Genomic DNA, 18,746 nt, shown 5'->3' with positions numbered 1-18,746 from the left:
GCTTCATGAGGTATACTTCTAATAATGGTAGCCCGTGTGAGGAGGCCCAGCAGGATTCTCTAAGGATTCCTTCTTTGAAATTCCAAGCAAATTATATCCACATGGCTTGGAAGATACCATTGAAGTCCTCATAGGCCTCACATTTTATACAGGAGGAAATGGGTCCAGAGAGTTCCTGGAGTGGGCACTGTAGGGCTAAGCTGTATCCCAGTCTTCCCCTCTGAACCCACCTTGATCTGTGTTCCGTTTCTCTCCTAAGCTCCTTTGATAAGAAAGCACTGTTTTCCTGTTGGCCCAGTTATTTATTCCTTTCATGTCAGGAGTCTTAGATTATGATACCGTTGATCTATTCAAAGACACTGAGACCTTACTTCAGTTATGCCAAGAGAGAGAATGTCACTACAAACGACCCATAGCTCTTGGCTTTGCAAATACTATATAAAATTTTCATAAGTTCACATATTTTAAAGATATGCTTAGCATAGGCTATTAAGATTCACAGCCATGGTTATTAACTGGGTGTGGCAAAAGACCAGCAGCTGTTTCAGGAAAGAATTAAAGGTTACTGTGTAAAGGACATGCTTTACAAAATAGCTGTTAAATTTTCACTGTATGAAAACTGCTGGGGTTTACAAATAAGCCATTCTTCAGGCTGGACCTTTACACTGGGCTTTCTAACAAGAACTGTATTATGTCTAAAAAAATCAAATGTGTTTGATTTTTTTTTATATAGACTTGATCTTGGTAACCAAAGCAAAAATCATGTAGATTATACAATGGTCATTGTTGGAGAAAAAGTACCATTTCTTCAAAACAGCCAGAGTAGTGTGTTAGTTCTTTAAAATTTATTATTTAGTTTCCAAATATTTGGAAAATTTTCAAGTATTTTCAGTTATTGACTTTTATCTAATTCCACTGTGGTCTAAGAATATACTGTATGATTAGAATTATTTTAAATTAATTTGGTTCAAATATGGTTTTTGTTGGTAAAACTTCCTTGTGCATATGAAATAATATATAATCCAAAAAATATGAAAAGTGTGGTATAAATCTTTGTTAGATCAAATAGGCTTTTACTTTTTATATCTTTCATACCAGATTTTTTCTGCATGTTTCATCAGTTACTGAACAGGAGGGTTAAAATCTGCAACAGTTAGACCTTGGTCTGGTTGTCCCTTACACTTCTGTCACTCTCTGCATTGTTTCTGAAGGTGCACTGTTAGTTCTTATTGTTTGGGTGAATTGGCCTCTTTATATTATTGTGGTGACTGTTTTGTTCATGGCGGGCTGTGCTCTGAAATCCGCCGTGGTAAATCTTAATCTAACTACAGCAGCTAGATGTTAATTAATGTTGGCCGTTTACTTTGAACCTAGTGTATCTCTACATTGGAGATGGTTTTCTTGTAGGCAGTGTGTAGTTGGGTCTTACTTGATCATCTAGTCTGATCTTTGCTTTTTAATTAGGGTGTTGGAACCGTTTACATTTTCTGTGATATGATACGATATGATCTGGTTTGTATCTCTTGTTCTGTGTGTTTTCCATTTGTCCTGACTGTGTACCCTTCTCCCCCCACTGTTTCTAATGATTGTCTGGCGTTTATAGCATCCATGATTAGTCTGTCACCTAAGATCCTTACAATGCAAGCTGTGCTAGTCAGTGATCTGTTGCAGGGAGGAGACACCATACCCAAGGCAACTCTTATCAAAGGTTTGGTCGGTGGCTTGCTCACAGATTCCAAAGGTTTCTAGAGTTCTGAAGAAACAAGTCTCTGTGATCATCACAGGCTGTGGGGATCTAGACTGCCTGGGCTTTTCTTTTGAATTTTGAAGATCTGGTTTCAGTGTTGGCTTTTTGTTTTCCAGCCAGGTGCTGTCTGTCCTTTGTGTTTGTTGCTGCTCCCCACATCTGCTCTGGCATCTCAGTTTCTTTCTCTGTCACAGGCAATGGTTACAGTTTACAGTGTAGTTATTCTGGGCTTGGCTGTGATGCTCTTTTATTCAATGGACTTGAGGTTTGTTGAAATTCTTGAATACGTAGGATTTTAGCTTTCATCAGATTTGGAACACTTTAATCTTTCATCAGATCATGTTCCCACATTGGGAACTTTGTCTGCCTCGTTGGCTTCACTTCTCATTTTGGTTTAAATTAGTTCCTTTCCCTTCCTATGTCTTCATGGATCTTTTCTCTTCATTGGCTAATGTGCCATAACTCCTCCCTACTGTGGTTTTCCATTTATAAAGAATGTTCTTTTTATCCCTCAAAGTGTAGGTAGGCCTTTGTGCTTTCAGAACATTTTTCATGTTATTACTTGATGTGCTCAACCTGTTTTCTACCTTCTAGAGCATATAGAATAATTATTACAACTGTGCTGGATAGTTTTATGTCAACTTGACAGAAGCTTAAGTCATCCGAGAGGAAGAATCCTTAACTAATAAAATGCATCCATAAAAGTGTGCTGTGGGCAACTCTGTATGGCATTTTCTTAACTTATAATTAATGGGGTAGGATCCACCCATCATGAGTGGGACCACCTCTGGTTTGGTGGTCCTTGGTTCTATAAGAAAATAAGCTGAGCAAACCATGGGGAGCAAGTCAGTAAGGAACAGGCCCCTCCATGGCTCTACATCAGCTCTTGCCTCCAAGTTCCTTCCCTGCTTGAGTTACTGTCCTCTTTTCCTCCAGTGATGTGGAGGTGTAAGTCAAAGAAGCCCTTTCTTCCCCAGTTTGTTTTTGGTCGTGGTGTTTCATCATAACACAGCAGCCCCGACCAGGACGGATGAGCCAGTGGACATACCTAGTAGCTCTCATGCACCTCATTTCTGGGTTACTTACAGTGGATTCATTTTGGGTTGAATTTTTTTTTAATGGGATACTGATAATGTAGCATGGGTAGCTAGATTGTTTTGCTTTCCTATAAATATTTGTTTTATAAAAATTGGTTATTTATTGACATTTCAAATGTTATCCCATCCCAGTTTCCCCTCCACAAACTCCCTATCTTCTCCCCCCTCCCCCTGCTTCTATGAGGTGCTCTCCCACTTGTTCACCTACTCCTGCCTCAGCACCCTAGCATTCTCTTACCCTAGGTCATTGAACCTTCACAGGACCAAGAGGCTGCCCTCCCACTGATGCCCGATAAGGCAGTCCCCATGTGTACTCTTCAGTTGGTGGTTTAATCCCTGGAAGCTTTGGGGGTGTCTGGCTGGTTAATATTATTGTTCTTACTATGGGGTTGCAAACCACTTCAGCTCCTTCAGTTCTTGCCCTAACTTCTCCATTGGGGTCCCTGCACTCAGTCCAATTGTCTGCTTTCATCCACATCTGTATTGGTTAGGCTCTGGCATAGCCTCTCAGGAGACAGCTGAGGCTCCTTGGCATCAGCAGTAGCGTCTGCAGATAAGATGGATCCCTAGGTTAGGCAGTCCCTGGATGCCCTTTCCTTCAGTTTCTACTCCATTCTTTGTCCCTGCACTCTTTTTGACAGGATGAATTCTAGATTAATATTTTTGAGGTGGGTGGGTGGCCCCATTTCTCAGTTTGTTCTGAGATGTTACTGACTTTGAAACAATCCAATGTTTTAAAGACTTACTTTTGAACTTTGTTTAAAGGGTCAACCCAGCAGTCAGCCTGCAGTGAATTTCCCCATTCTGCTGAGGCTTCTGGTCTCCGATGGCTGAGGAAACACAGGCAACGGGTTAGGGTTGCTTGCTCTGCTTCTTTCCTCCTGGCCTGAGTAACTTGGAGGGTGGCCTGGAGCTCATCCCTCTACTGTTGACTCTGATGTCTGTCCCACTCCCTCTGTGCCCTGCCTTTGGACTCCGCTACCCCAGGCTCTGTCCTCTCAGCTTAGAGACTGAGTTCAGCCTGCTTTCTCTCAGAAGACTGTTTAGTCAGTGAACTGAGCAGCCTTTATATAATAAGCTTGCTCTTTATTACCAGTCTTTAGATGTGGGGCCGTTCTGGCTACTGCCCAGTACCTGGAGACCTGTACTGATTTTTCAGGTTCAGGGTGTATGTGTGTGTGTGTGTGTTGGTTTGTTGGCTTGTGGGTTTTATTTATTGTTTTGTTGAGACGGGTCTCACCAATAGTGTATAACTTGTTGTGAAGACTGAGCTGGCTTCAAATTCATAGGGATCTGCCTGCCTCTGCCTCACTAATGGCTGGCATTAAAGACGAGCGTCATGATGCTCAGTGATCTGGGCTGTGTTGTTTGCCTGGCTTTGGTTCCTTTGTTGTCACTGCTACAGTCCAGATGGCTGCTTCTGCCTGTTGTGAGACCATTGGCCAGCTTTTGAATGATTCTCTCAGTAAAGAGAAGTTACAACTTATTGATGATTTATGCTAATTTACATATATTATCTTTATTTTAGCTTTTTGCTCCTTTCTGCTTTTCATTTAACAGATGCAGAACCTGAGACATAACATAGCACAGTTAGACAACTTACCCAAGGTTCTACACCTAGAAAGCCAGAGGCCAGGATGTAAACCCTGTCTTTGATGATCTACACCCCTAAGTTTGCTTCCTAAAAGCATAGTCTCCTCTTAAAAGCATTAAAAGGCCCCATGTTTCTTCTGTACGGGTTACTTTTCTCACAGCTGTGAGAAGATGCCCTAAGGAGCCGATAAAGGGAGGAGGTTCCTTGTTCCACAGTTGAGTGCCCACCCATCATGGCAGCAGGAATGGGAGGGAGATGGAAACTGCTCTTCTCTTCCTTTCCTCACTTGTATTTGGTTCAGGACCCCAGCCCTGGAGTGGGGATGCCTCCTTGTAGGGTGGGCCCTGCCAACTCAGTTAACCCAGCCTGAACCCCTCACAGACACGCCAAAGGCTTGTGTTCTAGGTGACTCTGCACCTGTGACATTAGCAATCACCATCACAGGACATGAGTGCTTCTGCTACTTTATAGCTGCTCTCACATTTCCTGGTCTCTGCGTTTGTTTTATTTTACTTAAACTTGTCACCTCATCTGAACCTGGGTTGTTGGTGGTGGTGGTGTTTTTTTTTTTTTTTTTTTCCAACAAGTTAATTCATGTGCGCCTCTCTAATTAGAATGCCTTCATCCGTGTCTTCAACTATTAGAATTCTTAACAGCCTTCAAGGGCCTGCTTTTGATTCTGGATAAGTCCTGTCACATGTGTTGTCTGTGCCAGTCACCTCGTCGAATTCTCCGAGTGGAATCCCTAAGGGTGGATATACACCATCTTGCACATAGCTGTTAGTTTCATGTCTGTCTCCTTTAGTGGATCGAGATCTCTTTAAAATGGAGAACAAAACCGGCCCAGCGCTAAATGCAGTGTCTTAACACATAATTTACTGATTGAATACAGTTTTGTTGTTGTTTAATTCATTCATTCATCTTTTGAAGTATCATTCTGGAAATAGGTTTAGTAACATACAACGTCCCCCGCTTTATGTCTTTTATATGGACCATTACTTACCCCCAGAATATTTCTTTGCTTCCTTTTTTTTATATTAAAGGATGAACTGTAAGGTTAAGACTTAGAAGCGCATTTGATCTTTTCCTGACCCTCTCCTGACTTTTGTGTGACTTGAAGCATGTCACTTGAACCTCTCAGTGACCCCAGTTGCCTGGTGTCATGGAGGGACTGCAGAGCAGCAAATCACAGTCCTTGTGTGAGTATATTCACCTGCAGGGTTCCACTGCCAGCCGAGAGCCACGGGGACCACACTTCAGCTGTCTGTGGACCAGTTCCATGAGAGCCCTGCTCAGAGCATTTCCAATTCTTAGACATTCCTGACTTAGTCCTCCTTTCCACAGACAAACAGCACATTGCAGCTCTTCTTTTCTCAGATTTGAGATGCATTAAGAGATTTTTATTTTTTAAAGGAAGATAATTTTAGGAAAAACAGGAATGTCTCTATACCATACAATCTAGAAATTTTGTTGCATCACATGGCGCATTTAGAAAATTACGCCAACCACACGTTAGAAATAACTGTCTGATAGTCCTGCACACTGGCCGGCTCACATTTAACCAGCCTTTGTTTGGTGTAGGAAGCAAGACCATTGCCAATAGGTAGAGCAGAAAACAGACACACACACTGTTAGTCATCTAGAAGCGGAGCCTCTCTCCACCATTATGTCTTCTGTAAAATCTTTCAACAGTAATGCTTAGGGAATTTACTGGACTCCCAGGACTGTGTTCTGATGGGGAAAGGATACCTAACACACACGAGTTCTTAGCTATGTGTGTGGCATGCGTTGACTGTCATTCCCAGAGTGCTTTGGGTTTCTGCAGCTTTTAAAACGGCATTTAAATGGACCATTTGATTAATCATTGTATCCTGGCTGTAATCCTCCCAAATTTCCTTCCTGAGTTGTACATACTGTAAAAGACAATTATGTCGCCGCAGATTAAATAAGTGAATTAAAACAGAATAGCGGCTTAATTTGACCTGTGATTTTGTTCTCCTTGCCTTTAGTAGAGCGCATGCCACTCCAGCAAATAAATGAAGTCATCCATGACAGCCCGTGATGAATTGCCGTATTTATACTGTATATTTTAATAGTCTCACACTAATTTAAATTGAGCACAGAGTAAATTATAATTCAGTCTCTTGACTGCTTGTATTTAACTTGACAGCGCATCCTTGCGCCTCCTGTCCTGGAGGTGTAGTGGAGAGAGAGCGGTGGGAAGGCAGGCAGGGACCTCCATGCCGGATGAACCCTTCCTCCCAGAGCTGCTTCCCTCTGAAGCACTTGGCTCAGCCCGAGGAGAGAAGTTTCAGGAGGACCACACTGTGCTCGAACTTCAAAGGGAAAGATCCACATTCACTGTAATTTTCTCCCTAGCCTTCAGAAGAAGAATTGGTCTGGTTTATTTTTAGCAGTTTTAAAGCTCACTGGCAAGAATGCCCTGTGGAAGGGAGTTTACCTTTCATGAAATGCCAAGCTCCCAGAAAACAGAGCTCATGCACCTTGACAGCATGGAGTGGCCTTCTCTCTGAAATGTGCACAAATAACTTGATTTGCTTTTCTGGGGTATGGACTCCCCATTCTCTGGACGATAGCAAGTCTCAAGAGATCCAAACCAGAGACCAGTGGGTGACCATCACAAGTTCAGCAGTCCCATTGAGGGTTCGGTCAGTGTGGCACTTTGGTTTGTTTTGGTGCTTGTGTCTTTGGTTCTTGGTTTAGTAGCAGACATCTCACAATCAGTTTCCCTTATATCTGATAACAGCATGTCTGGAGTACTGCTCGTAAGGAACCCTCTAATTAAGGTCCATTTCAAAGACTGGGTGCTGAGGAATAATATGTACCCAGACCCTGCCTTGCCCTTGTCACTTACAGCCCTCAGCTCGCTGGCAGCTTTTAGCCGGGGGATTAAAGCCAGTTGTGGTAAAGATGAACAAGGGTCAAGCCAGAGATGAATTCTGATGAAGGGTTTTGAGGTGGGTGTCTGGAGGTGGTGAGGCGTTCAAACTGGATCTAAAAGGTCAAAGCAGCTTTTGTAATCAGTGACTGTGGGGTAGAAAGAAGAAACACTTGAAAGGCAGCCTGGGTGGGAAGGAAGGAATCGTGTAGGAAGAGTGAGAGGAGGGGTGACTGTACTACTGAGTTGCAGCTTACTCCACACCATGGGTACTCAAGCGAGGTTCATGTTCAAGGGAGAAAGAGATAAGGTCTGAGGAGACTGCCATTAATCCCAAAGTGTGGACTAGCCACGTGCAACCCCACCCCCACTTCTTACTCAAATGAGTGCCAACATTAGAAATATGAATATTAAAATAGTCATTTTCTTTCCTTGTGGTTTACATAATTCCTTTTTTTCTTTTCTTTTTTCTTTATTTAGTATAATGGCAGTCTTCATTTGAGATAAAAAGTATAATTCAGTGCTGTAGGGTGCAGAATGACACTGTAGTAGCCATCCCAGCTTAAGGGTTTACCCAGAAGTGTTTAGAGTCAAACTCTGTCACAGTTCTTAAGAATTATTCTCCACCTATTTTAAAGAGGAACACTCCTCCACTGTTGGTGGGGTTGTAAACTGGTACACTCTGGAAATCAGTCTGGCGGTTCCTCAGAAAATTGGACACAGTACTACCTGAAGACCCAGTTATTCCACTTCTGGGCATATACACCAGAGACGCTTTAACATACAATAAAGACACATGCACCCCAAAGTTCATAGCAGCCCTATTTGTAATAGCCAGAAGCTGGAAAAAACCCAGATGAACCCAGATGTCCTTCAGTAAATTAATGGATACAAAAATTGTGGTATATTTACACAATGGAGTACTACTCAGCTATCAGAAACAATGACTTTATGAAATTCCTAGGAAAATGGATGCATCTAGAGAATATCATCCTGAGTGAGGTAACCCAGTCACAAAAGAACAGACATAATATGCAGTCACTGATAATTGGATACTAACCCCAGAAAGCTCTGAACACCCCAGAAACAACTCACAGGCCATATGAAGCTCAAGAAAAACAAAGGCCAAAAGAATGAAACCCTCAGTCCTTCTTAGGAAAAATAAATGTATAGCACCCTCTCAGAGTGTGGTGCACCTGCACCTTAAATCATTAGTAATCCAAGAGCTAAGAATGTAGCCTTGTGGCAATTTTTGGTATTCACAGATCATTATACTTAATCTATACTTACTAAGAAATCTGTTTCCATGTTACGTTCAGTCCTACATGTACTTTATGCTTATGGTAATTAGTGGGATTTCAATGCATGCTATCAAATCTCTAAAAGAATTAAGTACTGACAAAAATATTCATATAATGTTATGCCAGAATGCCTTTAAAAATCTGTATATGTATCCCTCTTTTTTTTTTAATAAAGTTGTAAGGAAAAAAAGAATTCTTCTCCACTTATTTTATGTTCTTATTGTCCTTTTAAAAAAATTTCTTTTAAGTTTTTTAAAACTTGGTTTCACTGAGGTGCTTAGTGGTTGAGCCGGAGTTGTGCCTCTTTGGTAGAGTACTTGGCCAGCATTCGTGAGAAGGTTTAAGTTCAATCCCTAATGTGCACACCTGCCTAAGGGAAGAGAAAAGTCTTTGAATTAAACTAGAGCATGTCCTAAGCAAGAACATTAAGTTCATACACTTGGACATTTCTGTGTTATAAAATCCACCTTGGTGGCAGATACTTAAGGAAAACCACAACATGTCAGGAGGTCCTGGCAAAGCGTGGGAGTCAGGTGGCGTGAGGACCTTTCTGGCTCTCAAGTCTGTGAGCATTTATAAAGAAACATTACCCACATGGGAGGAAATAAGGTGACAGGGTTTTTAAACTCCCATTTCTCTTATTTCTGAAAATCCCATTTTAAAATGTGCTTTTACTTACCCTCCCCTCTGCTTATCTTCGAGAGCTGCTCACAGGGTTCTTCTCTTTTAATGATCTTCTGAAAATATCCACTGTGGCTCAAATAGGGCACATAAATTGAGTGTTATAACTTAACTGACTTTTAAAGCCATTAATGCTGACCTCTGAGACCTGGCTCCTTGCAGGGTCCCATCAATCACCTCTGCACCGCCCCCTCCAGCTCGGAGGCTTAGCTATCGAGACGGCTGGTTTTGGTGCTGGGGGTCATGGGATAATGCATAAAGAAAACACCATATTTCTTTAGTCCTTACCTTTCATGTGCCATGTAAGTTAACGGTAGACAAACATGTTGATGCCACTATGTGTCTATTCAGGTCATTCTCTTAGACATTACACTGGAGCTTCAGAAGCAGATCATGTCTGAGTTGGAAATTCTTTATAAGGTAATTTTTTTTCTTGGTCACTTTTATCTGTACACATGCATGTGGTGTTAGCTTCTAGGTTTTAAACTGTTTTTGTCTCATTTTTGTTACAGTGTGACTCATCGTATATCATAGGATTTTACGGGGCATTTTTTGTAGAGAACAGGATTTCAATTTGTACAGAATTCATGGATGGTGAGTTGTTCCCTTTAAACTACATTAAAAATGATTTTTGAATCGATTGACTTAAACATAGCTTTGATACAGATGTCAAGTGGACTCAGAATGACTGACGTGTGTTAGTTAATGATTGCCTTCTTCACACTGGCAACTCTCTTCCCATTGAGGTTCCTGGTGTTAAATGCTTGTACCTTGGCTGTAATTTCAAGAATGCAAGTTAATTTCCTTTTACTAAAAGTTTAAATAGGACATAGGACAGGCGGGTCGGGCCACACAAGGTACTTTCTGGCTCTGTGCGGTCTGCCTTTGCTGGAAACAGATGTTCTGTTCTTTAATGTTTCAGTCACCAAAACAGATTTTCTTCTAAAGAAATCTATTAACCCGATGTCCTGTGTCTTTCAGAAAGAAATAGGTTCTTAATTGCTAGACGAGAAATTGTTTTTCAACACAGCTGTTTAGCCGGGCTGTGCGAGCTGCGTTCGGCTCTCTCTGGACGTCTGGCCTGTCCTCCCCGCTTTCCCATGGCTGTCAGCGGCTCCCCCTTGATCTGAATATTGTGACAGGAGACAGAGTTCTTGAAATCCTGTCACTGAAATGTTTTCATTATTCTTGGCTATTTTAAATCTGGACAAAATTTCACCTTTTACAAGGTCAGTTTTCAGTATCTAGCCTCCATTAAAATGCTACATGTGTATCTTTCTACTTTCTTAGGTCCATGCACACACAGCATAGATATACCATACATGTGCATACATACATACATACCACAAACATGCACCCCACACACCAGAAATATACCACCATACATATGTGCACATAACACACATACACACATTACACATACAGATACATACACCTCTTTACTTCTTTAAGTATATGCACCATGCACCCACACATACCACACATATATACTACCCACACACATCACACATGTCACACACATACATCATCTATATACCACACACATACACACTCACACACACACACACCATAAACATACACAGACACACAGACACACAGACACACACACACACACACACACACACACACACACATACACACACCATAAACATACACAGACACACACACACACACACACACACACATACACACACCATAAACATACACAGACACACACACACACACATATACACACAAGCACGTGCCCTTGATAACCATATAGGTAGTGTAGTGGACACCAATTTAAAAGCATGGGTTTATAATTCCAGTACAGCTAACTCTCGTGAACATAAATCATTTGAGATCTGTATAATTTTTCAGTTGCATTAAAATACTTTTTATTAAGATAGAATTAATATACTATAAAATTCACCCCTTTGAAGTATATAAATTACCATTGTTGTCTAATTTCAAAATGTTTCTAATGAGAAATCCCCAGCCACACTGAGTGACTTCTCTCATCTCCCTCCCTCTTGCTGGCAACCATTGGTCTCCTTCCTGCCTCTATGGATGTGCCAATTCCTGTAGTCAACAGCCTTTGTATCCGGTGGCTCATGCTCAGTGCAGTTTCCCAGTTTGCCTGTAACTGCAGCAGTAACACCCACAACCCCTTTCCATCACCAGTAGCTGTTTATTCACTGGCTGTAGTTGATGGTCACTTGGGAAATTTCCACTTCTTTCTTTTACATGTAAACAATGTTTATTTTTGTTGTGTCTATGTATATGAATGCATGCACGTGCAGGTAAGCATGTGTGCTACTGCCTGCTTGTGCAGATCCAAGGACAGCTTTTAGGAGCTGACTTTTCTTCCACCATGTGGTCCAGGGATCAAATTCAGGGCATCAGGCTCAATGGCAGTGAAGTTGTCAGATCCTGTGGCAACTCTTAGTTTTTGAGAAAGTGTCAAGCTGCTCTAGTCTGTCAGTGTTCAAATCATTCCCAATTACTGTAAATACTAAGGAAATACTGCAACACAGCAATAAAAACACCAGTCACTCATTTTAAAAACAGACAAAAGCTTTGGTTATGTATTTCTCAAAGGAAGACTTACAATAATCAACAACCACATGAAAAGATACTGAACAACAGTGGTTGTCAAGGAAACCTAAATCAAAACCACGAACATATTCATACCTGAGACCACACACACACAAAACAAAATCAACCACATAGTAAATGTAGACAAAGGCTCAGAGAAGCTGGAATCCTCAGACAATGCTGGTATGAATCTGAAATGGTGTGAAGTAGATTAGAACAGCTTGACACTTCTTCAGTTTCCACAGGACTAGGGAGTCCACTACCACAGAAACCCAAGACAACTGGCTAGCACATGCTCACAGTAGCCTTGCTCACAAGTGACCAAGGTGGCTCAGAAAATAGAGGGCTTGCCCTTTGTAGCTTCTTTCTTCTGCCTTCTTACGCTATTGGTCCTGAGTCTTTCCAATTACAGTACCTTTGACCTCAGAAGTTCCTGTTTTGTTCCATGTGATTTCTAACTATTAATAGCCTGTGTTTTGAGGGAAGGGAAGGCTTCTTACCTCCATTTAGGTCTTTAAACATATATATCTTAGTTATAGACATAGTGAGTTGGAGGTTAGTGTACAGTCCTTTGTTCATATACAACAAAGCAAATCACACAGGAATCCTCTTGCCTTCCAGCTTTCATTCCCTTCTGTGCAGTCCAATTTCTTAACGACTTCTTCTCCAGTTACATTCTTTTTATTCCATACTATAATCTATGTGCAATATTTACTGAGCACTTTCAGACACTACTCTAAACCTAGAGACACCACAGTGGCCGAGACTTAGCCCTTGTCCTCACAGAATACATGCTCTAGAATAACCCTTGTCTTCCTGGGGCACATGCTCTAGAATAACCCTTGCCCTCCTAGGGCACATGCTCTAGAATAACCCTTGTCTTCCTGGGGCACATGCTCTAGAGTACCCTTGTCCTCCTGGGGCACATCTTCTAGAATAACCCTTGTCCTCCTGGGACATATGCTCTAGAGTACCCCTGTCCACCTGGGGCGCATGTTCTAGAATAATCCTTGTCCTCCTGGGGTACATGTTCTAGAATAACCCTTGTCCTCCTGGGACACATGCTCTAGAAAAACCCTTGTCCTCCTGGGGCACATGCTCTAGAATAACCCTTGCCCTCCTGGGGCACATGCTCTAGAATAACCCTTGTCCTCCTGGGGCACATCTTCTATAATAACCCTTGTCCTCCTGGGGCACATCTTCTAGAATAACCCTTATCTTCCTGGGACACATGCTCTAGAATAACCCTTGTCCGCCTGGGGCACATGCTCTAGAATAACCCTTGTCCTCCTGGGGCACATCTTCTAGAATAACCCTTGTCCTCCTGGAGCACATGTTCTAGAGTACCCTTGTCCTCACAAGATAAGTGTTCTAGAATAGCCCTTGTCCTCATGGGGTGTATGTTCTAGAGTAACCCTTTTCCTCAAATAGTATGTGTTCTAGAATAACCCTTGCCTTCTCAGAGTATATGTTGTAGAGTAACCCTTGTCTTCATGGGGGTATATTCTAGAGACACATAGTACATTCTCAGAGAGGGATAAACCAGTAAGAAAATAAAGCATGGTGGGTTGGCCAATTGAGCAGGCACTGGACACAGCATCAGAGATGGAGTGGCAATGAGCAGAGACCTTAATGAACTAGTCAAGGAGAACCACTGGGATGATCTTAGAGACAGGAAAAGTACATGCATTCGTGTTCCCAGATGAGCACAAGGCCACCATGGTGACCCAAGATTAAAGCTGAAAGGACTAGAGGCTGCCCAGGGGGCTTGAATGATTGGGGCATAAAAACAAGCAAAAAGCATACACCTCAGAGGCTCTAGCAAGGAGTTTAAGTTAGAGACTAAATTTATTAGGAAGGCATTGGAAAGGTTTTTAGGGGAAAGAATGTGACCTACCCTCATACTCAGTAAAGGCAAAATCTACTTAGAAACATCTAGATGGAAGATCTCAGAATACAAACAAGCGTGGATTATCACCACGGGAATAAATTATTTCCCCCCAAAGAGCCCACATTGCAAAAGAAGGAAAGGGTTTTTATATCTTCAACTACCAGAAAGTTAAAGGGACCTTGTATTAAAGTTTCTTGCTCATGTTATTAACATTAATAACATAAATGGCCATGATCATTTGAAGCAGATGTGAAGATTATCATCATGGCATTATCGCTGCTTGCCCCTCACTACATATTTATATTTATCATATGCACAAAGACAGTCCTTACCATTAAGATCTTATAGCAAAGTAACACAGACCTTTAGATCCGCTTAAGTGAAGATGACAAGCCTAAAATGTCAGCAGAAACGTGTGGCTCTTCAGTGCAGGGAATCGGTTTCTACTGATTGTCAAGCAGCCTTCCTCTGGCTCACCATGTTTGTGATGTTGATTGAGAGATGGAAGTGTTCAGAGGCTCTGGGCTACTCTGAACTTGGCCATCAGCTGACATGTGACCATGGTTGTCATATTTGCATTTATGGGACTGTTTCAAATAAGGTCAAGTAAGGCTGGTGGATTTCTCACTAATGTTTATGGTATGCTAAGCCAAGGAGTTGCCTTTTATGAAGAGGTGTGTAGAATAGAAATAGCACCGTAGCCAAGTGAAAAGTAACCTAAACTCTGCATTTTGGCCTAAGTGTGAGTGCTCACTGAGTCAACAGGGTCTCTTGACTGAGTGATCTGTGGTGTCATTTTTTTACCTCCAAATTTATCTCTGTGAGCCTGGGAAGGAAGAGGTGCATCTGATGGCCAGATAAAGACCTGTGCATGTGGGCAGCTGAGGATGACACGCACCAGTGAGCTGCCTCCTTATTTTGTTGATAGTGGTTGTCAAGCCACCTTTGATCTTCAGGGTAGCTTGCTAAAACCACTGTTCACTTAGGTGCTTAGAGCCTCTCTGATAGCCACATAGAAATAAGTCCCCACCTTGGACTTCTTGCTGGTGCCTGTGAGTGGCTTGTTCCTCCAAGTGTTGAGGTCATTAGCTTTCTAAGGAATTGTTCTAGTAAGATGCCATGTCAGTTTTCCTGATACCATGTGTCTGACTGACCTTAAAAATCAGTGGGACACAGCTGTTCTGCTGGTTTTCACTTTTGTTGCATCTGCAATAAAAGCATTTGGTGAATAAGGTTGTTTCTGCTCATTGCATAAATATTTTGTTCTGTCTTTCCACAATCTTCCTTCCCAGTAACACCAATATCCACAGCATAAAATTCAGTATACCCTGGCTACTCCCAGCCTATACTCAGAGTCTGGAGTTGCAAGCAGAAGTTACCAAATGAGTGGTTACCCTATACCTGTCCTCATCAGGATACATAGGAAGCCAAAGCTCTGTGATACATGTGCCATTTTAACAAAACAGTAGCTTTAGGGAACATTGTATGCCATAATAGTGCATTTGCACAGAGCATATTCTTAACCACATTTTCGAAACATGACATGTTTCATCTTCAAACCTTATTAGGCATTTTAAAACAATAAATAGTCATATCATAAATACAAATTTTAGCCTAAAAAGAAAAACAAAAGTTACTTCCCAAATATCCTGGGTGACTTCTTCCTAATTGTGAAAAACTACATCCCAGTTTGTCTCTTAAAGGGGATATGTATTAACTTAATTCTCTTATTGTTAGTAAGTAAAGTGCTTGTTCCCTTCGAGGTATATTTGTGAGATTCTTACAACACTTAACACGAAGTCCTCAGCGTGTACTTTGCAGTGAGCTGGGCTCTCAAAGCAGCTGCCTTGGGAGCCTATGGTGATGGCAGTGATGCTGGACACTGCTGCTGCAGTGGGTCTGAAGTTCTTTCCTGGGCTGCTTCCGAGCATCATAGTCAGCAAGGTCAGCGTTCCATCTGCCACTGATGTTTGCTTTCTTACATCTGAGAAGACTCTTTTTGGCTAGGTTTATAGGATAAAAATGTTAGAGAAGCTGGGTAAGAACTAAACCCAAACGTTCTGTCAATTTTAGCCTAAGAATGATTAGCTAGCCCTGGTGGCACATACCTTTAATCACAGCAGCAGAAGGCCGGAGCTGGTAGATCTCTGCCTATGTGGCCAGCCTGGTCTACAGAGTGAGATCCAGATCTGCGTGAGCTACACAGAGAAAAAAAGCATACAAACAAACAACATCCAGACACAGAGCAGGTCTCCTGATTCTGAGGGGCCCTGTTGTGTGTGGACACATATCTTTGATATGCATGGAAGGACTACGGGGCAAACAGGTCTAAACTTTGCTTTTGGAAAATGTCAGAGGTTATTTAATAAAAGCTGAAGTTGTCAAATCAAGAATCACAATTTAGTAAAAATAAGTCAGAGAACCAGTAAGAACCTGACTCTGCAGTCCAGCCTAAGAACCCAGCCCAGTGACCTAGTCACTGCCCAGGGACACACAGTGGGAGGGAAGACAAGCTCTCAAGGCTGACCTCTGACCTCTACGTCACCATGCTGTGCATACATACAATAAATAAGTAAAATGTTGTTAAAAACAAACAAGTTAGAACTTGAGATTGTTTGTCCTTCTGTTTTTACCTCATGGGTTTTCTCCGTTATCAGGGAACCAGGAGTTGATCAGTCACTTTTCAGATTACCTAAAGTCAAAAGTAACTTCACACAGAAAATGTGTCATTGCTGCTCCTGCCTTTGTGTGTGGTTTGAAATTCATGCCCGCCCACATTTGTTTGATAAATGTGAAAATTCTAAAACAGGGACCAGGTTTCCTCGTGGGAAACGTGGTATAGGAGGCACCATAAGTGTGGCCACGAGGTTCATTTTGTGGTTTTTATTTGCATTCTCCTCCTCACAGACTGCAGGTTTCTAGTCTACCCTTATCTACTTCCCTTCGGTCTTTCATGACTGTGGATTTTAAAACAGAGGTAGCTGGCCATGTTGTGCTGAAGCACCACCATGTCATTCACAAAGGTAGAACTAAAAACCTTTGTTCTCTGTATCCAGTAAACAGATGAAAATCACATTCCTGTGTCCTGTGCACTGTTCTCATGGTCTGGTTTGTAGTAACACAGTATCTCTGTCTCTGCAGGGGGGTCTTTGGATGTGTATAGGAAAATCCCAGAGCACGTCCTTGGAAGGATTGCAGTAGCAGTAAGTATACATATTGGCTTTAGGGTTAGAGAATTGCAACTCTGTAATCTCTCTGGTTATGCCTCATCCTATGTCCTTAGATGTGTCTTCTTTCCCATCATTTCTGACCCTTCCTCTTTTTATAGGCTAACTCCCAGCAGAGTCCCTCTGGCTTGTCAGTGCTCTGTCATCGGAGGGACCTTGGTGCTCAGGTTTCTATTTTATCAGAGAGAAAGCTGTTTCAGGGGAAATTTAATAGTTATAGACTTAGAATTTGAAAATAATTTAAGAATCTAAATTAGTGAAACCATCTATGAACAAAATCTTACTTTGCTTTTAAGTGGTTTTGCAGTCTTCTGCTCTTGGTTTTTATTTTATCTTTTGGAGACTATATCTAGGATTCTGTGCCCTTTGTGATGAAGAACAGTTTTCCTGTCTTCTGTACTCACTAATAAATAGGCAAATCATATCATCTAAACTGGCATTATTATGTAAGTTCAAGATTTGAGATTGGGAATAATGTAAGCTAACGGTGTCTAAGAAGAGTCACTGGGTGCTGTAATCGTAAACAATTGCTAAAGTGAAGGCACTCTGTTAAATTAGGTGGTTTAAGGCAGAACAGAGTGATTATATCATGTACCATTTAATTAAATGGCTTATTTTCACATTCATTATACATCAAACTGACAACTCAAATTCTTTAATCCAACATGGACACTTATTCAAGCTTAGTTCATTGTAATTCACAGCTTTCCTTTTTTCTTTCTAATTATTAGTGTGAACTGCCCAGGGTGATGAGCATTCTTCTTTCTGATGCTGTGTCTGCCCACAGCTTCTAATCTACACATGCAGGCAGATTATTCAGGATGAAATCTGAGTACTTAAATCAGTGATTTAGATGAAAATAAAAATGTTTCCTTTCCTCTTCTAATCTCAGAGGGGAATGGATGCTTTGTGGCTTTTGGCAGTTCTTGGCTCTAGAGTTTAATAACACGTTTAATAAAGGCGAGAAGAGACGAGCTGCTGGTCTGCAAGTCCTGTGTCTCGTCAGCTACTGAACTCGGGAAAATAGAGTCCACCTTTTGAGTAAAGAAGCGTGTTCTTCCCCAGCCTCATCAATCTTGCCTTGCTCCTGTGTGGGGCAGAAACGGGCCACTGGGCTTTCTGGTTCAGTGAGGATGGGAAGGTTGTAACTGAACAGTCAGCAGAAAAGCAACCAGCTTTGAATAGAAGGCCTGATGTTTGGGTAGTTGAAGATTTTTCAAAATGCTATATTAGGAAGAAATATTAAAATGAATGCTAGTCCAAGAAAAGTTAATGTGCCCCTTACTTGGTTTTGGATTGGGGGCAGTCTCTTAAAAAACAAGGCCCGTTCCTACAGCTTTCATGTGATCTAGGCCATAGTGATGAAAGCGTCCATGGTGGGTAGAGAAGAAATGCTTTGAACAGTGTTGCTCTTCTAACAGCTTTGATAAACTGTTAGTGCCCTGCACTTGTATAGCACCTCTAAAGTGGGGTGTGTATGTGTGTGTGGAGGAGGGGTCTGAATAGGCTCCAAATTGGATGATCCTTTCTGTACCTAATAAATAGCACACTGCCCAGAGACAGCATCTCATATCAAGAGGATCATATTATCCATATTTGACTATGGCCTTATTGGGTGGTTCCTCATCGAGTGTGAAATACACATACTCACAGCCTGTTCTGGTTTCCAGTTTCCATGGTTACTTGTGAACTGGTCCCAAGATGGCACATACAGATAGCCTCAGCTCTGGTC

General features: G+C 41.8%; 1 protein-coding gene across 3 annotated transcripts in view; it reads left to right on the top strand.

The window, feature by feature from the left end:
• Window positions 1-18,746, top strand: part of MAP2K5 (mitogen-activated protein kinase kinase 5) — a 207,423-nt gene that overhangs the window by 72,284 nt on the left and 116,393 nt on the right. For 2 of the 3 annotated variants that reach the window (XM_080930289.1, XM_080930287.1), the window contains exons 10-12: window positions 9,671-9,739; window positions 9,832-9,913; window positions 16,929-16,990. In XM_080930289.1, coding sequence (XP_080786415.1) covers window positions 9,671-9,739; window positions 9,832-9,913; window positions 16,929-16,990 — 213 coding nt within the window. The remainder of the gene's footprint in view (window positions 1-9,670; window positions 9,740-9,831; window positions 9,914-16,928; window positions 16,991-18,746) is intronic. The other variant, XM_080930288.1, reaches the window with a different exon arrangement.

Source organism: Micromys minutus, assembly GCF_963924665.1.
Source record: "Micromys minutus genome assembly, chromosome: 16".
In the NCBI taxonomy this organism is placed as follows: Eukaryota; Metazoa; Chordata; class Mammalia; order Rodentia; family Muridae; genus Micromys; species Micromys minutus.
Note: the sequence above shows the minus strand (reverse complement) of the source record. Positions and strands in the feature narration are given on the sequence as shown.